The sequence below is a fragment of the Trichosurus vulpecula genome, chromosome 1 (genome assembly GCF_011100635.1).
Source record: "Trichosurus vulpecula isolate mTriVul1 chromosome 1, mTriVul1.pri, whole genome shotgun sequence".
In the NCBI taxonomy this organism is placed as follows: Eukaryota; Metazoa; Chordata; class Mammalia; order Diprotodontia; family Phalangeridae; genus Trichosurus; species Trichosurus vulpecula.
In genome coordinates this window covers 204,956,171-204,979,592 of record NC_050573.1, presented here as the reverse complement: position 1 = coordinate 204,979,592, position 23,422 = coordinate 204,956,171, and the positions used below count along the sequence as shown (strand labels likewise).

General features: G+C 39.7%; 2 protein-coding genes across 2 annotated transcripts in view; both read left to right on the top strand.

Annotated features, from left to right (window-relative positions):
- The window catches only part of CNDP2 (carnosine dipeptidase 2), a 33,728-nt gene extending 27,005 nt beyond the window's left edge, over window positions 1-6,723 (top strand). The window contains exons 9-12 of the mRNA XM_036766777.1: window positions 2,240-2,404; window positions 3,330-3,471; window positions 4,338-4,485; window positions 5,784-6,723. Coding sequence (XP_036622672.1) covers window positions 2,240-2,404; window positions 3,330-3,471; window positions 4,338-4,485; window positions 5,784-5,850 — 522 coding nt within the window. The 3' untranslated portion in view covers window positions 5,851-6,723. The remainder of the gene's footprint in view (window positions 1-2,239; window positions 2,405-3,329; window positions 3,472-4,337; window positions 4,486-5,783) is intronic.
- A 2,863-nt stretch (window positions 6,724-9,586) lies between these two features.
- CNDP1 (carnosine dipeptidase 1) overlaps window positions 9,587-23,422 on the top strand; it is a 91,297-nt gene continuing 77,461 nt past the window's right edge. Inside the window, exon 1 of the mRNA XM_036742970.1 lies at window positions 9,587-9,693. Within this exon, the coding sequence (XP_036598865.1) occupies window positions 9,587-9,693 (107 nt within the window). The remainder of the gene's footprint in view (window positions 9,694-23,422) is intronic.

Genomic DNA, 23,422 nt, shown 5'->3' with positions numbered 1-23,422 from the left:
TTACTAGTGCAGCTGGCAAAAATGTTACATTGCTTACCCCTAATGCTTTCTGTCTGCCCTAAATGCCAGGCATTATGATAGTTATTTCCTTTAACTTCCTTAATAAAAATCTGGCATTGCATCTTGAGAAACCAAGGTACAAAGTCCGGGTTGGTGACTTTTAGCTCATGGTCCCCATTGTTCTTCCCTGTGCTACCCCTTCTTCAGGATTTCAGTTTGGTTTTGATCATAGCATTGCTGAGTCACAAGGGGCGTCAGGGTCTGGCCCCAGTGAATGCAGACTCCAGGCTGAGGCTTGATGGGGGTGGGTATTTTTTAAAACTGCTGGTGACAAGGAACTTACTGAGTACCTCTTCAGGCTGCCCATTGCCATTTTGGATAGCTCCAGTTAAGAAATTTTTCTTTGTGTTAGACTAAAAGTCTGTGGCTTCCTAATTTCCATTAATCCTAATTCTATATGTTGGGGCCAAAAAAACAGAGGTCAGCCTCTTTTACATGACACTCTTTAAGTATTCTGAGTGCCTAATCTTATTTTTCCCGAGTCATCTTTTCTTCAACATAAACATGCCGAGTTTCTTCAGTTGATCTTTATATGGTTGTGTTTACAAATTTTCTTACCACCATGGTTACCTTCTTGGGATATGTGCCAGAAAAGGTTAGAAGCAGTATTGGATCCATCATTTCTTTGGAATAGGGAACTCTTGATTGAGGACACTCCCTCTACCAACACAGGTTAGCCCTCCCTCTGCAACTTAGTCTTAGAAGGTTGCCCAGAATACTGAGAAGGGAAGTGACTTTACCAGCATTACAGTACATATACAAGGCAGGGTTTAAACTCAGCTCAGCTCTTCCTGGCTCTGAGGCCAGCTTTTTAATCCATTCTCACTCTGTCTCTTTTACACAAAATATGATGTGCATAATTAGTATTAGAGAGAGTTATGGGTTATATAACGTATAGACACACACACACACACACACACAGTGCCCCTCATTTTAAAGATAAACCAGCACCCTAATGACTGGCCCAGTATCACATCTGGAGTAAAAAACTAGGTCCTCTGTATTTACTTCCATGTTCTTCCCACTGTCTCATGCTGCCTTGCCATTTTTAACTAGATACTTATCTATCATTGTAAAATAACAAAATGACACAAGCAAATGAAGAGTTCATAGTAACTACAAATCTAAAAGAAGTATGGCCAAAGAAGACTCATCAGGAACGTAGTAGAGGAAGGCACATTGTATGGATATAATTGAATTTCATTTATGGTCATATAGATAGCTGTCATTTTATTTGGTTTTATTGATGAGTAGGAATCACCAGACATGTGATCTCATTGGTATAGGGTATTCTCAGGTGAGGGAAACCCCCTTCAATCCATACTAGTTAGCACCTTCTGCAGCTTATAAGCTTGAATTGGCCCAAAGTCCCATAACCAGTTTGTGTCAGGGGTGATCCTTGAACCCACGTTGTCCTAGCTTTTAGACTTTACGCTATGTCCTTTACACCATACTACCTTTGTTGTTGATTAAAATCTTAATTTATTTGGGGAGAAAGATCTCAATGTTATTTCAAAAATGTATATTCAGACTAATATGTATGTTTTCAAACTCTAATACTTCAAAAGATTTATGATTTTTTTGTTGCTTTGGGTTCTACCTCCATCCAGTGCAGATCACCACTGTCTCATCTTACTAGACAGGCTTTATGAGTTTAAGAAATTTATCACTTTATCACAGATTTATCAACATTGTGGTGGAACATCTCTCTAGATTTAGGCTGACCCAGTGAAGATATAAACCCTAAATACACAGCTGAGTTTATAATCTTCCTTTGCAATTTGGTAGACTCTGATAGAGCTTATGCTTTCTTGTCATAGCCCTCAAGAACTTGGTTACCTCCACACCTCAGTAAGGCATTGGGGTTTAGTGGAGGATAGGTATATTATCTAGAATAACATATTTCATTGGACTCTATAGGATATACAGTAACTACATGACTCTTGGATAATAGTGGCTCCAGATCTGGCTCTAGAGTCTAATGACAGTGGGTGTCACTGGATTCAGATTTGCCACCAAATGAAGTAAGTAATGCTCAGTGAACCTATCAAATATCTGATTTTCATTTCCAGTCTCTAGAAACAAGTAACTGGTTTTCTTAGTATTTGCATTTGAAGCCAAAGCAAGAAATGGTGTTACTTTCTTTAATTCCATTAAGGATATGGTCTTTCTCCTGTAGGAAAAAATCTTAATGCACCGATGGAGATACCCATCCCTGTCTCTCCATGGAATTGAAGGAGCTTTTTCTGGAACAGGAGCTAAAACTGTGATTCCTAGGAAAGTGATTGGCAAGTTCTCAATAAGATTGGTGCCAGATATGGTACCTGAAGTTGTCGAAAAGCAGGTATTTTGGGATGGGGTCTGCTGTGTAATATAATGGTCATCCAGCTTTTATCAAATGTAGCCAATATTAATGTGTTCTTACATATAAAGTGTATACAAACAATTGCTCAAATAAGGTACAGTCAATACTGTTAGACTTATGTTTATGAAATATAGCCTCTATTTGTATTGCTGAAATGCACCTAGGTTTGTAGTGAAGATTTAGAGCTCCCAAATATATATTCTGCTCTAACAGATTCTGTGTTAATGGTGAAATGTCATTATAAGCAAAACAAATGTTTTGTAAATTTTGCTTAGTGGAAAGTGAAGCAAAAGGATTTGTGATTGATGGTTGCCTATTCAGACAAGTTTAGAAGATGGTAATCACCAGTACTTTTCTAGTTATCTGTTCAAGGTTTTATACAGTAGATGAGATCTAAATCTTACTTGTGAGAAGTGTGGTTATTGGAGACTAGTGAATATGCTTAAGACTACTGATGTCATTGGCCTTAAGGGCTAATGATTGTCTGTAGTACTTTGCACCTGGTAAATGCTTAATAATCACCTACACCTTTTTAGGTGTTCTGGAAATATTAGACCTTTGGCCTGAGTTCACCATAAAAATGGGCGTAAGAGAACATTACATTTTGCCCTGACTTAAGATGCATATTATCATTTAAAGTATGAAAACTAATATGATTTTATGCCAATATAGGCCTTGTGTGTGGGGTGTCAATACTGTTTAAGTTACTTTGAGGTAATTAAAATATTACCAATGTTTTGCCCTTCAATGAAATGAACTTAATAATTTAGTGACATTCATTCACTCTTGACATCTGTGAAGAACAATATTGAGCAGGCAAGTCAAAACCCAGTGTTTGTTAATTGTTAATCCTAGTTAGTGTCAAGTTTATGGTTAACTGTATTTTTGTTTATGTGTGCAAAAGGTTGTAAGTTACTTGAATGCAAAGTTTACTGAGCTGAAGAGCCCCAACAAGTTCAAGGCGTACATGGGCCATGGTGGAAAACCCTGGGTGTCTGACTTCAATCATCCTCATTACCTGGCTGGGAGAAAAGCCCTGAAAAGAGGTCAGAAATGCTTCCTCAGAATCTGGGTCAGTGACTGACTCCTGAGCTTGTGGGCTCATAGCACTGTCGGGCCAGCCAGCCGTAGAACAGATAGGTGTGATTTTTTTGAAACCTACAGAAGCAAATGCCCCTGGCAGACCAGATCAAGCCCCAGGTGCTGGCTTTGTAGCCTAGTCATCCCTAAAGTTGTCTGCTGTTATGATCCTAAGCAGGATCTGTGTGTGCTTTCATTGGGTAGGGAGCTCTCACTGAGGAAATGGCTTCTATCAATATAGATCTGTAACTTATGGTCTTAGAGCATTGTCTGGAACACTGAGAAGTTATGACTTGCCCAGGGTAACACATGTAGTATACCATGTTCCGCTGGTGGAACATGAACCCCAGACCTGCCTAACTCTTAGGGCCAGGCTTCTATCCATTGTGCTACAGTAAGGTAACCAATTCTTATATTACATTGCTTCTTTTTTTGGTGTTTTGAATAATTCATGCTATCTCCAGCATGAGAACTCCTTCCAACAATACAGGTGGCTTTTGTTGATTTTTTTTAAATGAAGGTTTTCTCTGCTTTTAAATTCACCAAAGCCTCCACAGGGTCATTTTCTTAGTCCCTGGTATCCCGTGTCCTCAGCCAGGAAAGAATGTGTATATATACACTTTTCCTTAATTGATTTACCAGTCATTGCTTAAGATGTTTGCCATCCCCTGTCCTGCAAACCCCAACTTTACCTCTGAGTGTTCTATACTTCACTGTTCTTGAAACACTGGATTAAAATTTTATGACTTGGAGTTTACAGAAATCAACATTAGTAACAAGTTTTTGTTTGTGTTTTTTTAGTCTTTTAACTATTTTTCCACATTCTTCTCAGTTTTTGGTGTTGAACCAGACTTGACCAGAGAAGGGGGCAGTATTCCTGTGACCTTGACCTTCCAAGAGGCCACAGGTAAAAATGTAATGCTGCTGCCTGTTGGATCAGCAGATGATGGTGCTCATTCACAGAATGAAAAGCTCAACAGGTGAGTCTGAAGGGGCCTGGGAACAGATGATTGTGTGTCTTAGTCTAGAATTACATGTCTTCTTCCATGATACAGATGGGGTGCGTGGGTGCATGTGCTTGGACCCCAATTCTAAGATCACATTTCTCCCTAACCTCAAAACACTATCTCTGATAGTTTTCTCCCCTGCCCAAGGACTCTATTCCTAGCAATAACTCATGAGTGGGCCCCAGTAAGACAAAATATTTTTCCCTGTTACAAGAACAAGCTGACCTCTGTAGAATTTCCCTTGTAAAAACAGGACTATCTTGTACCAGCAGAATTATCATGTATTGATTCCCACAGTTATGATATACAATCCAGAGGTTCAGCTATGGACTCTCAAAGCTATCTTGCTACAGACATAACAGACCAAAAAATACACCCCTTAGGATCCCCCTACCTCCCCCCACCCTGGTTTCCAGTACTGAATGACACCTTTGACCAAGGTTGTATGTTATCACCCAATTAGCATATCTGCCAGATAATCCACTACTTTTCCTATCCAAGCTTTAGCATCATTCCTATTAGGTTGCAAATTCCCTAAGGAGCTCTGCCTACCATATTAGTGTTACAATAAACCTTTGCCAATTTGACTTAAAGAATGCTTGAGTCTGTGAATTTATACCAGACCACCTTTTCTTGTACTTTGGTCTTTGAGGGGTCCCTGAACCTCTCAAACCACCTCAGTACCCTAGTGGTGTAGTCTTAGGAAAATCTATACACCTATTTATTTATCCAAGTCCCTTGGGTAGGTGTTGGCTCTTAAGCTAGGGCTGGAAGTAACAATGTTAGTGTTGGTCCAAGTAACATTAAACAAATATACTTTTCCCAGAATTCTAAATTGATTTAATATCATTTATTATTATCTTGGAGATGTTCTGAATAGCTACATTTAGTTCCATAGGCTATAGAAACTTCTAAGTAACCTCAAGGACTTTATTGATGTAGAGCAGACAACCCTTATGGAGATCAGGACCCTTTTTTGATTCCTTTGCTCTCCTCTGTACAACTTTTGAGGAGTAAGGGAAAGAAAAGCAAGGTAACTTTATTTCTCCAGTCAGCTTAGGTTGCTTCCTACCTCCTCTTCTTTCTCACCTATATGTTGAGTGATAAAAACGATGAGCTGATTGGTGATTGTGTTTCTCATGTATTATTGGCATATTTGGAATGCTTTTTAGGCCCTGGGGATAAAATATAAGTGTGTGCTCTGCACAGACTATAGCTGTTGAATTTTAGGACAGTAGCCAACTTGATAACCCTCTCTTATTTTCCTTTAGGCATAACTACATAGAAGGGACCAAAATGCTGGGTGCATACCTATATGAAGTGTCTCAACTGAACTGAGCCATACGCTTTATTCCTCACTTTGGAGGCTGACAACTAACTGGCAAGTTGGTTAATCTGGTCATTGGGCCATTTCTTATCAGGAGGCCTCTTATTTTTCTCTTTTCCTTTCATAAAAACAAGCACCTACAAAAGCTTTGACTATCTGCTGTTACTGTACCCACTATACACTATTATATAAAAATGGTACCACATGAAGACACAGCTCTGACAAGGGTCTCTGAATTGACATATTCTAGTCTCAGTTGGACTGTTTCCGAAATTGCTACAAAATTACTTTATTCCATCTAAAACAGAAATTCTTAACGTTTCTGTATCATGGACATGTCGAACAGTCTGGTGAAGCAGAGTAATGTTTTGTTTCCTGGAGTCATAATTGAAGAAAATGCTAAATTTCAGTTAGAGGTTAATGAAAAATAAGACATGTTTTCCCATACAAGGTCACAGACCCTTTGGAATCTATTCTTGAACCCCAGGTAAAGAATCCTCGATCTAAAAAAATTAAGTCCTCAAAAAGAAATGTTATTAATTGATAGACTGTCTTCGATAATAGGACTTGATGTTTTCAACAGGCTGGTTGTGGTACATTTATTCCTTATCTCTGTCTTCCTTTTTTTAAGCTGATTGACCTAATATGTTGTTTTATAAGGGAAATATTGAAGATTATGAAAGAAATTAAGGTGGTCACTTTAGCTTTTGTTAACATCTGGTTCTCTTGCTGCAGAGCCATTGTGTCATTAATTCTCTTCAAGATTTTGGCAATTGGAGTTTCCTGTCTTTAGACAATAGACAAACTCCACCAAACTTAACCAGGATAATTCCTTTGTTTTTTCATGTATGTGCTGCTAAATAAAAATTTTAAATGGAGCCTCATAACTTGTTCTGGAATATTCACTGAAATGTACCTACAGCTCATGTGTTAGAATTGGAGAGATGATGTCTCATCTCTCATTGGGAACCTTTTTTTTTGCTTTTTCTGGATGCTCAACAGCGTATAGTGCTAAGGGTGGACAGTGTGACCCTGGCAGGTTATTAAACCTCTCAGTGCCCCCAGGCAACTTCACAAGACAGTTGTACACTGTAAAATAGTTGTTTATCTGCATCGGTAGGGGGAGTTAGTTTGTGTACTGGTGGTACACTGTGCTATATATACCCATGAAAATAGATATCTAGACCTTCCCCCCCACCCTAGCCCCATTTGACTGCTTAGTGGGCATCCTTAAAGAAAAGCTTGAGTTTATCACGGGCCTCCCTGCTCCCTAAAAAGTTAGCGAAGTGATAGGCTTGTTACTAGATGCATTATTTTAATTTGAAGAATCGATTTGGTGAAGCCTTCCTTTTTGCCGTTAAGATCAAGTGACTTTGGAGCTGACATTAAGTCTCTCATCACCTGCCATGAAAACAAAGCCCAAATTACTTTATTTGGTTATTTTGGAAGTTCAGTTCATTTATAGGAGGGATAAGTAAGAGATCCAATTGGGTATGAGTAAAATTGGTCCTTATGCATGCCATGATCTCTGTGCCAAAAGAACTAGGGGAAGTAAGATAAGCCTCGGGACATTTTTGTCATCCTAGTATAACATTACCTTCCATAAAAAAGTAACTGTTGGAGGTAAGAACAGAATTAGTTCACTTATTTCCAAACCTCCTTAGTGCATAAATTGTGTTGTCCTCCTCTCTTTTATTCAAGAACTCTGCCTGTGTCCACTAGTTGTTGCCAATAAATTTTACAGACTTCATAGATTCATAGAATCACAAACATTTGTGAGGGGAATAAAAAGTAAGGAATGCATTTTTTCAAAAAAAAAACTTTCCAAGATTCTCTTGAGTAGTGAAATGAATTTCTTAACTTAGGCAGTAAAATAGTCATGGAAAACGTCTATTCATTAGGGAAAAGTAACTACTGGAAAATCCATACATGAGAGAATAATAGGGGAGAAATTTGTTTAAACATGTAATACTATAAAAATTGAATGAAAAAATACAGTTTCTACTCCATATGCAAAATACTTTAAAGACTTCTGATCCCAAAGGTAGGAGTAAGCTGTGAAGATTCTGAAGTGAACAATTCAGTGGAATTTCAGGAAAGTTAGTGTCTATCAGTGCCATCTACTGGCCAAATAGTTTCAAGAAATAGTGCAAAATGAAGTGTTCACCAGGTTTCAAGTTGGGAAAGGCCATAGATAATTTTTAAATATTCTGATACAACATTGTGTGATGACCAACTTTGATAAGGAGAGCATCTATGGCTCTTCTCAGCAATGCAGTGATCCAAGACAATTCCAAAAGATACTTGATGGAAAATGCTGTCCACATCCAGAGAAAGAACTAGGGAGTCAGAATGCAGATCAGAGCATACTATTTACTTTTGTGTTTGCTTTTTCTTGTGGTTTCTCCTTTTTGTTCTGATTCTTCTTTCACAACACGACTAATGTGGAAATCTGTTTAATATTGTACATGTATAGCCATATATGTGTGTGTGTGTGTGTGTACACACACACACACACACACACACACACACACATATATTCAGATCACTTGGCAATTACCTAAAATTGTATTTGCCTTGTGCTTAATTTGCTTTAATAAGAAGAAGATTATAAGATTATTAATACAAGTGTAACTAGCAAGTGGTGCCATCTAGCAGGGTTTGGGAGGTTTAGGCTGGAAAGTGAAGAGAGAAGTGCTGTCTCCTGATATCTTCCCACTGCAGGAATATAGATAGTGCAGATTTTTTCCAGATATCACATCTTTCTCTTTTCATTGAGCAAGTAGGTATAGTCTTTACTTGGTCTGTACTTCTTCTCTGCCCCCTTCTCTGTCTAGAGGCTGAAGCTTTCCTAAGACAAAAATCACGTGGTCTGCTTCACTGCTGACTCCTAGCCTAGCAGGTGTATAATCCCAAATCACATTGGTTATCTGCTGTTTAGGAGTTTTTAAAAGGCAAAACCATAAGATTCTCTCCCAATAAGCTTGGTCCCCATCCTCCCTGGGAAAAAACCCTAGCATTCTAGATGGATGAATAAACCTCTGACTAGATCTGTGTATGCAAAGCACTCCCTGGCATCCTACGATGCACTCCCCCATACACTAAGGTAATTAACAAGGTGAGAGTCCCAGGTCTGTGTATACAAAGCACTTCCAGGCCTCCTACATTGCACTCCCCCGTACACTAAGATAATTAACAAAGTGAGAGTCACAGATAACTTAGAGCCAATAGTAGTTTGTAGGAAATAGTAAAAGCCCAAAATTCCACTCTATTCCGTATAAAGCACCTGTCAGCCACAGGGGCCAGGGAGAAAGTTGAGCTTTTACTGCCCTCGTTGAGACCACAGAGCAAACACTGTCAGCATCAGTACATTGTAGCTGCCTTCTTTCTAAAGACCAGGTGCTGGACCTCTGCAGGTAAGGGAATAAGCATATGCCAAACTGTTAAGCCCATTTTACAAATATTGTCTCATTTGATCCTCATAACAACCCTGTGAGATAGCAACTGTTATCATTTTATGGTTGAGGAAACTGAGGCAAGTACATTAAGTGACTTACCCAGGGTCACAGAGCTGTTAAGCATCTGAGGTCTACATTTGAACTCAGGCGTGGTGAATCCAAAGCACCAGCAGCAGCCTTTAAGGGAGCTTTGCCTGCTGTGCTCACACTCTAATCCTTCCGGCCTGATCTCAGAAGATAACCGCAGAGACTCTTAATTCTCTCCAGCCATCATCATTCTGTATCCACCATGCTCATTGCTCCTGCCAGCCGGAGCAGCTGCAGGCAGTACCACCAGCCCTGCGGACAGCACTCACAGAAGCCCAGTGTTCAGGATGATGAGGTCATCGTCCCACTGTAATCCACCCTGCTCAGATCACATCTGAAATAGTCCATTTCTAGGTGCAACATTTTATGGGTATGGCAAGTTGGAGCTTGCCCAGAGGAGAATGATCAAAATGGTGAGGAGGTTAAAAACTCTCATCATCATGATCTGTGGAAGGATCTAGGGGTTTCTGCCTGGACTAGTCTTCAGGTATTTGAAGAAGGAAAGGATATTACTTTTTCTTGCCTAGCCACAGAGAGGGGAAGCAGGGCCAACAGGTGGAAGTTACAGAGACAAAGATTTCAGTTCAACATATGGAATAGGAATAGGGACTGCACCTGTGATTTCATTGGTAAAGGGAGATTCCCAGAGTCAGCTAGGCACAGTGGATAGAGTGCTGGACCTGGAATCAGGAAGACCTGAGTTCAGATACTAGGGTTACCCCGAGCAAGTCGCTTTTATCAGTTTGCCTCAGTTTCCTCAGCTGTAAAAAGGAATAACAATAGCACCTGCCCTGTAGGATTGTTATTAAGATTGAATAAGGTAATATTTGTGAAAGTACGTAGTGGGGAAGATATAAATGCTTATTCTCTTGCCAGTGGAGAAACTCACTCTACCTTTTCAGGGTGGTTATCTTCTTTGCAACTTAGTCTCCCCCAGTTGATTAGGGTACTGAGAGGTTAAGTAACTTGACAAGGACTGCAAGGCCAATATATGTCAGAGGTGACAAGGAAAAGTAATTTTAGAGCTATTCAAAAATGGAGTGAGCTGCCTTGTTGGGTGGTCAGGTCCTCATCACTGGAAGTGCTCAGGTAGAGGCAAGATGATTATTTGCCGTGAAGATTCCTATTCCATTGTCCTTTTGTAGAGTCCTCACGAAGTTTCTCTTTGGCTTGGCTCTCTACTGAGCCCCATTTCTAGCTTGTTCATAGTATATCTCTCAGCTCCTATTGCCAACCCTGCTGTTTTGGGGACGCCGCTACCAACATTGGTAAGTTCAAATCTTTCGACCTTTCAAAGTTCACAAAGTGTCTTCTGGTCAAGATGGATGACTCATGGATTTGGCCAGATTTGCTCACCACTTACTATTGTAATCCCATATTCTGAATGAAATTGGCTTGCTGTTTTATCCAAGTCCCACTGGTCATGACTGATTCTCTTAAGTCAGCCACACAGTATTTCATGTTCAGAATCTGCTTCCATTCAAGTACTCAAATAATTCCATTTCTCTCAAATTAATTAAGAATTTGTTCATATATAGGTTATACCTTTGAATGAATCATTATGGAATTATTCCTACCTTCTATTGGTTGATTGTGTAACTCAACATTTTTTTCTCACCTGATAGAGGCATCAGGGTATAGGGCATCATATTACAAAGGAAGTGTGGGGTACCCTCTTACCCTAGTCCAAATGTGAAGTACTGAGACATCAAAAGGAAGTTTAGGTTTATTTTCACCTATACTTAACAGAACCTGCCCTCAACAGAACTGTGAAATGTATGATTTGTCCTTGTCAATCCCAGCTCTTCCCCTTGTTTTTGCCCCTACTTAAGTATAACCCTATAAACACCCTACAATTCTAATGTCCCTCAGCTTCCCCACCTACCCACCATAAAAACTTCAACAAAACATCATTGTGAATCTGTCGTGCTCCTTCCCTCTTGTAAAGTGAATTTAAAACATCGAGGAGTTGCTCTTTTTAGCAGGGGTCATATCCCATGGATGGATGTCTCTAAGGATTATATCACTTCACAGAAGTAAGCTAACCACCTAGGAAAACAAAACTCCACTCAAGAAGAAAACTACTTCAGATATACCATTGCTACCCATAGGAAAGCATGAACTACCAGGTCTTCTGAGGGGAAAGAACTAAGGTTCACCATCCCATACTACTCCTGCCTCCAACACAGGTTTCAAGTTACTTGGGTACCAGGAAGAATCTGGCTCAATCTTCTCGTTACTTCCTGGGATTGGAAATCAACTGGAGCCATTCTGGAACTCTTCATTAGTGCCTTTGAACAGGAAGGTCATGATTAAGGTGCGGGTTGCACCACCCTTTCTATTGCATTTCTTTCAGAGAAAACAGACATCAATGCAGAAAACAATAGGAGAAATGTGTTGCATTAGTTAGACCGCAAGACTAAGGTCAAGAGAAAATATTGGAGAGCACTTTTTCCTCTTTTCCAGCTTAGAAGTCTCCTCCTTTAATTTATTTCTGCTTTTTAAAATTTGCTTCCAACAGTGACTCATGATATCTGCAAAAATTTCTGAAACTTCATTTTGTGCCGAAGAGTCAAAAATAAGTAAAATTGGAAAGCTTGGAAGACCTTAAAGCTTTCTGTTGCTATTTATTTATATCATATTCACAATGTGACGCAGGACAACCTTTTGCCCTCATCATATGTTCAGCACTATAAGAATCACGTGATACATTTAACAGACCTGTAACTGTGCAAAAAGAAGTTGATTGGCATATTGATTCAAAATGGATTTATGAATCGATAGCTGTCACTGAGTACCACCAATGTGACTTTGGACAAGTGACTTAATCTGTCTGGGTCTCAGTTTCCTTATCTATAAAATGAAGGTTGGACTCTTAAATCTATGGTCCTGTGAAAAACATGGGCTACTGAAAGCTATTGATGATTTGTATTTCCCAAAATGTATATAATATAAATATACATATAAATATAAACTCCTGGGTACAAAGACTGCCTTTTTTTAACCTTTTAAAAAATTAAGGGGCAGCTAGGTGGCACAGTGAGTAGAGCACCAGCCCTGGAGTCAGGAGGACCTGAGTTCAAATCTGCCCTCGGGCACTCGACACACTGACTAGGTGTGTAACCTTGAGCAAGTCACTTAACCCCAATTGCCCTACCTTACCCCCTGCAAAAAAAAATTTTTAAAAATTAATCATAGCTAACATTATATGGCACCTACTATGTGGCAGGCACTGTGCTAAGTGTTTCCCAATTACTATCTCATTTGATCCTCACAACAACCCTGGGAGGCAGGTGCTATTATTATACCATTTTACAGTTGGGGAAACTGAGGCAGACATTAACTAATGGTACCCAGGGTCACATAGCTAGTAAGTGTCTGAGGCTGGATTTGAACTTGGGTCTTCCTGACTCCAGGTCCAGCTCTCTATCCACTGGGTTACCTCCAGTGTATAGTATGTGTTTGTTGAAGGCCCGCTCCCAAAGAAGCGAAAGATCTACTGGTGTGAAACGCTAAATATGTTTTCAGATTTGTTTTTGATGTGTCGATCATTTTTTGCTGATTGTTTTTTCTCATCCTCTTTTTTTTTTCCTTAAAAAGCATTCTTTGTCATGTGGGATGGCTATTGGGAAGGGGAAGGGGCTGGATACAGAGGGAAATTTACATAATATAAAAACAAGATCAATAAAATTTCTATTTAAAAAAATACTGGTTGTTGAATTGAATTTGACCCTCCAGGTCATGTTTAAACAGTTTAATTTCAATAAAAGCACAGCATATTGTATACGGTAACAGCAATATTCTTTTAAGAACAACTGGGGGACTAAGTAATTTTGAGTGTTATAAATACTCAGATTAAGTACAAAGGACCTATGAAGAAAGACACTGTCTGCATCCAGAGAAAGAACTGATAAAGAGAAGTATGGATAGAATGATTTTTATCTATATATATATATGTATTTATATATATATATACATACACACATATATGTATCCAATGGTCACCATCTCAAGGGGGGTGAGGGTAGGGAGGGAGGAAAAATATTTACATGATAACTTTAATATATATTTAAAAGGAATAGCAAATTGTACATAATAGATTTGCTATCATGTGCAATCATCTTTTTAAAAATTATACTGTTACAGAAATGCTTGTTTTATTCCCATAAATTTAAAATAAATAATTTTTTAAAAAACATAGTAAAATCAAGGTACATTATTCACTTGTACCATAAAATGTGACATTCTATATACTTTAAAATTCCAAACCCAACCTCCCAGATCAGATTAGAATAGGGAGGGAGGGAGAGAGAGTGAGAGACAGAGCAATCAGTTCATTTCCTTAATGAAAACTCATCTCCATAAACTAGGAGCTGTACATCCCGTGGTAAGGGAAAAGAATAGGGTGAAATAGTGAGTGAGTAGGTTATAATGGTCATTGGTGCCAGTTAACTCACAAGTGCTGCATCTTAAAGTACACTTCAGGGTATCATATGGTAGTTGCCACAAATGCCCCATCCCAAGCCATTTTCTTTGGTGTCTTCAGACCCCTTCTTTCTTGCTAGTTCAGGGCTGAGCTCACATCTGCACACCTCTGCAGTTTAGGAAATTCCCTAGCCCAGTGCTGCATGCTCTCAACTCTGGATAAATGGTCTCTTGTGCTCTCATATCTCTAGTCCTTCAAAATTCCCTGTAAATGATGTAAGTGTTACACAGCCCACTGGAAAATACCTTTGAGGACCCATATGCTCTGCCCAACAGCTTTCTGGGGGATGTGATCCAGAATGTACTTGCTTACCCAGTCACAGATCTATTCCATAGACCCTCAAGGGACTCTGATCCCCTTATGGTGCTAATGTATGTAATTTTATTCAGTCATTTCAGTTGTGGTCTGACTCTTTGTGACCCCATTTGGGGTACTCCTGGCAAAGATACTGGCATGGTTTGCCATTTCTTTCTCCAGCTCATTTTACAGATGAGGAAACTGAGGCAAACAGGGTTAAGTGACTTGCCCAGATTACACAACTAGTAAGTGTCTGAGGCCAGAATTGAACTCAGGAAAAAAAAGTCTTCCTAACTTCAGGCCTAACATTCTATCCACTGTACCACCTAGCAGCTCCTAGAATCAAGCAGACCTGAGTTCATATCCAGCATTAGACACTTAACTAGCTGGGTGACCCTGGGCAAATCACTTAACAGATGCCTGCCTCAGTTTTCTCAACTGTAAAAAGGGGATAATAATAGCACCCACCTCTTAGGGTTGTTACAAGGATCAAATGAGATAAAATGTATAAAGCCCTTAGCACAGTGCCTGGCACATACTAGGCATTTAACAAATGCTTGTTCCTTCCCTACCGTACTTGGCCTGCCTGGGTGAGCCCGAGACTGGATCTTGGAGCCCTACCTACCTCTTCTGTTTTGTGTTTCTTCCCAGAGCATAGGTAACCAAATATCAATCCCAAGATGGACGTGGTCAGACTTGGAGACTTTTGAGTTCAAGATGTCAGGAAATCCTGGGTCTTCAGTACAAGCAGTTACTGTCTCTATATCTACTGTAACACTTGTTAGAGGAGGAAATGGCCACAGTCAGAGGATGAACCCAAGCTCAGGCCTGGCTGGCCAGAAGTCATGGACCTGGAAGAAATTGTTTGCACAGTGTAGAGTGGAGTCGAAATGTAAAATGCCTATTCAGGAGTCCTGCCAACAGCTTCATGTCTTGTATCAGCCTACTGAGAGAGCACAATAGTAGTTACAAGTTATCACTGTTGTTTCTTTAAGTTCTATCAATACATGTTTGTGAGCCTAGTGTGTTTAGCATTTCCTTGATATGGGGAAAATAAATATGTCTGATTTACGTTATACTTTGAATATCTTTTGAGGTGTGACCCTAAACTCTAGAACTGAACCAAACCTAAGCTTTAAATAATTTTCCCCAAGGTTCCTGACTGGGAATGTAAAGAGCCAAAGAAATAATGAGACAAAAGAGCCTGCTCTGTCTTTGTGGAGGTCAGATTCTCCCAAATTGAAATCAAGTCCGAACATACTCAAGTCCAGAGCAGAAGGACCCTTTAAGGGAGAAGGAAAGGATGCAGCCCCATCCCCCCACCCCCAGCCTCTTGGACCCAGCAAAGGTTCTTATTGTTAAATATAAATGCTTTTTCTCCTTCTGGTTTTGGTTCAATATTTTAGGTGACAATAAAGTGGAGAGAGGGAGAGGGAGCAGGGGAAGGGAAGGACAGAAGGATCATTAAAATCCGTTCACATATAGGATTTATTGAGGGGGTGGAGAAACATCTTCCCCTCTCATTACAGGACAGAAGCCAAAAGTCCATCTAGTAGCTGGTACAGCTCAAAGTTGGCACCAGTGGAAGCAGGAGAGGCTACAATCACATGAATGTTGGTAGCAGTGATATGATGCTGTCAGATTAGAAATGCCTTCAAGAAGTCAACATTTCCAGGACACCCTGGAGCAGAGAGAGATCGAAACAAACCACCAAGAGATACAGAATTTCAATTTCCAAAGATTTATTGAATAAGAAGCTTTATCAACTCTAAAACATTGAAATATGTATATATAGGCACATCCACTCACACAGACACACAGACACTATACACCCATTAAATTATTCATGCTTTCATGGATTCGTCATACAAAATCCATATATAATTACCGTGAAGTGGCATGAAAGGGGTTGTGCCAAGCCCCTCCAAGGGAATTGAAGGGGCTGCCCCAGTGTCTCTAAGGGTGAAATATCTTTCTGTGCTCTCTCAGGGCCTTCTTTTCAACTTGGTCCAGTTGTGCCTGGTACATCTGGCCCTGGCTGGGTTCCATGCATCCTTCTTCCTTAAACAGTCCAGTTCATGGTTATGCTTGGGCCTCACTGGCACCATTTTGGTGTGCTTACTACAGTCTCTTAGTTGTTTTGTTTTTTCTGTGAAAACTTTTATCTATTCTTTCTAACTTGGATGTTTCCACAAATTTTTCGATTGACAACTATAAACGTATAACACCTTCACACAAACTGCACTGAAATCCTACCTTCCTTCTTGATTCAATATCATAAAATCAGACTTTAATTTTCTCTTACAATTGCTCAAATAATGCACTAACATAAAATCAGTTCACTCATATAGTGCTATCTGCCAGCAGTCATAATTATTGAGCAAATCCATTTCCAACACAAAATATCCTCCATATTGATCATCTCAATTCTTTCAGATGGAACTGTATGGTATATGAGTATATCTTCATGGGGCTCAGAAATGTCACACACTAAGTACTCTAGCTGAACAGATCCCCCATTTCTGAGAGTTAGCCATTTACACCAAATTAGCCCCAGCTAATTTGAATTCTTCTCCTTTTTAGGGAGTAATGCCAAGTAAGGTAGATATTAGGGACAGGAATAGAGGAATAGAGACTGGGAGTTGCTCCGTCTCCTAGTTATTTATCTTAATTTTTCTTTCCTGATGTTTTATTGAGAGTGGAAGACCAACACAGGGGCACTCTCTAAATTCCTTTGATACTGATGATGCCTGGCCAGCATCTCTGGAAAATTGAGTGAACCTATTACCATACTCCATTCTCCCTATATACTTTGGAGTAAGTTAAAGGGGAGCGAGTCAGTGTGATGGAGGGGGACTGGACTAGAAGTGAGGAAACATCAGTTCAAACTAGCTGCCGTATGACTTTATAAAATTCCTTTATTTCCTCGTTCGTAAAAAGAAGGGATTCTGCTATGTGCTCTAAGCTCTCTTCTAACTTTAGCATTCTATGGAAAGTACACAGAAGTAGGGTCTAAAATAATTCCTCTGTACTCTTAAGATGTACCGAGGACCCCAACAAGCTTTTTTCCATGTGAGTTAAGTTTATCAATACTGGCCATAATGAATTGGCCTAATAATATTATAAAAAGATTTTTCACCTTGAAGACCCCCTGAAAGGATCTTGGGGACCTCCCAGGGGTGCCCAGAGCACACTTTGAGAAGCATTGTTCTACAGCATGGGTTCTTAACATTTTTTGTTTCATCAACCCCTTTGGTAGCCTGGTGAATCTTATGGATCCCTTCTCAGAATAATGTCTTTTAAATGCATAAAAATAAAATACATAGAATAATAAAGGAAACCAATTTTATTAAAATACAGTTAACAAATTTTTTCTTTACAGATTTCACTTTTAGAACCCCTGCTCTATGCTATAGTTCTTTAAGGGCTCTAGCAAACGATGTAGCATATTCTCTAATTTCAGTCAGTCTGTAAACATTTATTAAGACGAGGCACTATTCTGGTTGCTAAGGATGTAAAGAAAGATAAAAGACAATCCCTGCTTTCAGGGAGCTCAGCGGGGGAGATAACATACAAACAACTATGTACAAAGAAGCCATATAGAAGATAAATTGGAAATAATCAATAGCTGGGAGGTACTAGAATTAAGGGGAATCAGGACAGGCTTCCTGTAAAAGGGAAGATTTTAGGAGGCATTTGAAGGAAGCCAAGAGAACCAGGAGGCAGAGATGAAGAGGGAGGTCATTCCAGGCATAAAGGACAGCCAATGACAGAGTCAGGAGATGGAGTGTCTTGTGCAAGAAGCATTAAGAAGGGCAGTGTCACTAGATTGCCAAGTACATGGGGTGGGGTGGTATAAAGTGTAGGAAGACCGGAAAGGTGGATTGGGGGGCAGGTTTTTAAGGGCTTTAAATACCAAGCAAAGGATTTCATATTTGCTTCTGGAGGTGATAGGGAGACACTGGAGTTTATTGAGGGTGTATGCCTGTATGTATGGGGGATGGGGAAGAGGTAATATGGTCAAACCTGTGCTTTGGGAAGATCGCTTTGACAGCTATGAAGGGTGAACTGATATGGCAGGCAGACCAAACAGCAGGCTATTGCGATAGTCCAAACATGAGATGATGAGGGCCTGCACCAGGGTGATGACAGCGTCAGATGAGAGAAAAGGGCATACCTGAGAGATGTTTAGAAAGGTAAAATCTACAGGCCTTGGCAACTGATTGAATGGGGTGGGGGAGGGGAGAGAGAGAGTGAGGAGTCCAGGATGGCACCTATGTTTGGAGCGTGGGTGACTAGGAGGATGATAGTAGTATAAGTTAGGAGGAGGAGAGGATTTGGTGAGAAGATTTCACCTATGCCCCATCTTCACTGTGTTCTTAGTAGATTGAATGTGTTAATTCACCTCTCTAAGCTCCTGGAGTCAATAAGTGGCCGTTCAAAAGATTCTCACCCCTTGTTTTATGTCCTGGCCTGTGACCTGAGAAGGTCCCTGAGCTAGTCAGTTCTCAGCAGCATCTGATGACCTTCAAACCACTACCTCATCCCATTGTTAGTATGGGACACATTGTTTGTTTCTCAACTGTAGAACCGACTGGATTTCTCTGAAGCATCTTTGTTTTCATAATAAGAATAGCTCCATCATGTGACCCTCATCTTCCTCTTGAGAGGGGGCATGAACTGACGGGGCATTTGTACAGCTATTAAATGGGACTTGCTCAGTGCCTCCTGCTTTCATTCTTTCTTATTTTTCCCTTTGGGGTCCAAGGTCACTGTTACAGGGCTCAGACCAGCTTCCAAATGGATCCCAAACTAAAAAGAATGGTGAGTACAGAGAAGGCACCTCCATCCTAACTGCTGATTAAGACTGGTGATTGTTTGATCCAGGCTAGGGAAAAGAATGAATCTGCAGAGTTGAGAAGACTGCAGAGGTCATGTTTAGCTTATTTAAGGAAAATTGAAGCTTGAGCTTCTTGCATAGGAGTGGAGTTAGGTCCCATCAGTACAAATGGGAAGTATTTATGTATTAATTCAGGCTGTGAAATACCTCTCCGTGGAAATACTTTATTAACAGTTTTGATTCCTATATGTGCTTAAAAGGAATAAACTGGCATTTCTTCTAAAACTTTAAAACATGCAACCTTTTTAGGAGTTCAGAATTTCATCTAATTAATCCAACTAGGTAGGGGTATTTCCCCTCTCATTTTTCTCTTACTGGTAAGGTTGATGCTGGGATTGGTTTGTATAAATGCTATGTTATTAAGTGTATGGTTAGGATTCCTGCTCATCGAAGTTTTTTGGTTTTATTATTTATTCTCAAGTGGCCATTGCTCAAATCAATGCCAGATAGGCTCTTCACTATGGCATGTATAAGATACCTACCGTGCGCTCAGCGCTGCAGAACAGAGGCAAAAAGTAATTGATCTGGTGTTTTATCATTGTGAAATAGATACATCAAAATGGAAAGAGGTTATAAACTACAGAGGAAGATGAGTGATATTGAAGTACCAAGATGTGTGTCAATTTTAACAACTCCAAGTCCCATTTCCCCCACTCCCTCCCTGCTTTGTTCCTGGGGAAACTCAGGTAAATCAGAAAACCCCTCAGGAAATAGTCTAAAGTTTAGAGGAAATATTTAGGTCCATATTTCTGATGAAAAACCAGAAGTAAAGAGTGGAGAACACAGGCATACTAGCTGACTTGTAGATGGATACAATCCATTAGTCAAGAAGGGGAGAAGGCCTGGTATAATAGTGTCTAGAACTCAAGTATCAGAATCAAGAAAATGTTGTCCTATGGGGCAGAAATAGTGGAGAGGTAGTCTTGTGATCTGGTTGTATCACAGACAGTGAAGGTTACTCGATCCTTTGCTAGGGCAGGTTGGGTTAGCAGAGTGAGCACTGCATAGAGTCTGCCCTGATCAGAGTTTAAACGATAGAAGCTTTTAGAGCACCAAATCCCTTGTTGGGGGTAGGTCCGGGAAAGGAAAACTTGTGAATCAGCACTTTGCTGAAGATGGGATTATAGTTGCCTTTGGTTTTTCTCTTTCTTTAGAGTGCCAGTGATACTGTATTTCTTCCTAGAGTAGAACATGTGTCATCTATGTTCCGAATCCAGAATTTAAGGCAGACACCTCTGTTCCAGCCCCACTCCTCACCAAAAAATCATTGTATTTTCAGCACAATCTAATATTTTCTTAACTAACTGTCTTCATCTCTTTAAAGCTGGAAATAGAGGGACCAGCATTTAAATCCCTTGTTTTTTCCCATCTGGTTCTCTTTCCACAAAATGCACATTTTGTCTGTCTCATGGCTTGAATGGAGCCTCTGTTGGAGAAGTTCGGAAATGGATGTCACAGTTTTGTTCCTGAGTGAATGAAGTCTTACAGAAACGAAGCAAGAAAAAGCTAGTTGTTTCTGAAGCCCAGGTGACTGAAAGGGCAAAATAGAGCATTCTTCACCTTCAGACAGAAATAAAAAAGAAGGCAGTAGGTGGTACGTTGGATATAGCACCGGCATCAAGAAGATCTGAGTTCAAACTGAGTTTCGGGCAATTATTAGCTGTAGCTGCGTGACTCTGGACAAGTCATTTAATGTCTATCTGCCTCAGTTTCCTCATCCATAAAATGCGGATAATGATAACACCTACCTCCCAGGGTTGTTGTGAGAATAAAATGAGGTAATATTTGTCAAGTTCTTTCCAAACCGTAAAGCACTTTATAAATACTAGTTATTATGATTATTTTTGTTATTAGAAATAAAGTTCAGACAAGGTCTTTTTTTTTTTTGCTTTCTTAATGCACATCCACAGCTCTTCCTTCTAATTTCCAATGCTTCTCTCAGTCCACAGATCACTCTGGCAAGGCAGCAAACCCCAGAGAACATTTGCCTCACCCACTCACTTATTTGCTCCTTCAAATCCTCTTCCTATTTCCATACTCCCTACTACAAAACTACTCATGATTAATAAAAAAAAAAGTTGGATTAATCCTGAGGAGATATTAAGAAGAGATTTTACTTTTGAACCAGACCTGTGATTTCATTGGTATAGGGAACTCCTAGTTGGGAAACTCTTTTTTTTTAAACTAATGCAGATGGCACTTGCTCAGCAATCTGTAGTATTCACAAACCATCTGGGGCAATGAAAAGTCAAACGACTTGGCCAGATTCATACAGCCAGTGAGTATCAGTGGCAAGAATTCAACCCAGGTTATCCTGCCTCCTTGGCCAGGTCTCTATCTAGTACTCTAGGCTGACCCTCTCAAGAGATAACAAAAGTAAATTCTTCCTAGAATGTAGATATTATAATGTCATAAACATTAAAGTGATAGGAAAACAGCCTGAGGACCTTCAGTTGTCATCAAGAACCCTTCAAGAACCCCTGCTCTAGATGAAAGGTCACCAAAATTAAAAATACACTTGTCATTTAGCTCTGCTATCTTATCTCTTTTGCTAACTCATTTTCATTGCCTTTTCTTCAGCCAAGGAAAATAAATATCATGATCAATTGAACCCAAGATTAGCCCAACACTTTCTTTTAATATGGTATATGGATCAAATTTCTGCCAGCCATTGTAATGTAGCCTCTTAACTCTTGCTTAGTCATTTCAGTGATATCTGACTCTTTGTGACCCCATTTGGTATTTTCTTGGCAAAGATACTGGAGAGGTTTGCCATTTATTTCTCCAGCTCATTTTACTGATGAGGAAACTAAGGCAAACCGGGGTAAGTGATTTGCCCAGGGTCACATAGCTAGTAAATGTCTGAGGCCAGATTTGAACTCATGAAGATGGGTCTTTCTGACTCCAAGTCTGCCCATCTTTTATCTCTAGTTTAGTTCAAATAATATGAGGTCCAGATCTTCATCTTAAATTCATCCTAAGAGTTTTGCCATCAGTAAATTAATTTTCACTTTGCAAAGTTAGCCTCTGTGAGACTATATATCTCCTGTTAGAAAATACTCCTGTGAGATAGTTATGCTCTGAATAGATAAACCTTGATGCTGGTGCTATGCTCTTGTTTCAAATGACCAGTTTTATCATAAACTGGTCATTTGAGAAGATAGCATGTTTTTCCATTCAATTATGCTTTTTTTAAAAAATCAAAACAAAAATGTGTGGACACTCTCCCAGCCTCACTGCCTTTTCCAGTAACCTTTAGGGGTTAAAAACCATTGCTTTACATAAATCTCATTCTGCCTTTGTGTTTGAAGAGAATGGCTTCCTCTAAGATCTGTAGCCAGATCTTCCAGGTATTAAAAAGCTTTTACTGTATTTCTTCTGCCCAAGGCTTTAACTATGAGCCGTTTTGATTAACACGAGCCTTCTCATTTTGTGGCCAGTGCTTCATTTTCATTATCTATTTAACCAGTCCTTTGCACAAAAGAGAAAATGGCTTCTGCTCCAAAGGTTTAGAAAACTCCCAAAGAGATGTTGTCGCCTCACTATGCATATAAGCCAACAACATGAAACTCCCACAATGCTATTTTTTCCAATGAGAAAAAGATCGTTTGTCCCCTCAAAGAGGACTTTTCCCTTTCCATCATGAGTTTGACTGATTAATTATCTGCATCTGTGTATTGTTGGCACCTTTATAAATAGCTCTAGCTGACTCCAAACTCTTCTTGCCTTCTTGCAAGGAGTCATAGCCCTTCTCCAGGAAATGTTTTAAAATGCATTTATTTCTGTATACACCTGTGTACAAATGTTGTTGTTGATGTATACATTTAAATATATGTATCTACAGTTATACCTCCCACATTGTGGAGGTTAGGGGTTGGCACCCTCACAGTCTGGAAAATCTGAGTAAAATTTTTTGGCCCTCCCTTCATATCAGAAAAGAAGTCTGAATTTTTTCTTTTTCTTATATGGGGTGTTTACAGTACCTTATTGTAAAATTTGGCTTAAGTATTTCATTATAGACTCTGTGTCATCTACTAGCCTTTGTGTGTCAACCTTGGCTTTTACAAAACTCCCCCAAAATTTCTTATGCTGAACTTTTATATATTGAAACAGCAATGGGGAAAGTTGCAATGTGGAAGAGATGACTGTATTTTTAAAATAATATAGGCCTGGGAAGAGACTACGTGTATGTCCCTGATGGGGTTTAGACTGTGGGAATTCCCTTGGACCCCAAAAGAATTTGGGTCCTATTTGTTTGAGGGGGGAATGATGAGGGCACAGTCTCTGGGAACCCCCTTGAATCTGGAGCGCAGGCTGTGGGAGCCCCCTTGAGCCCTACCCTGGATCTTCCCACT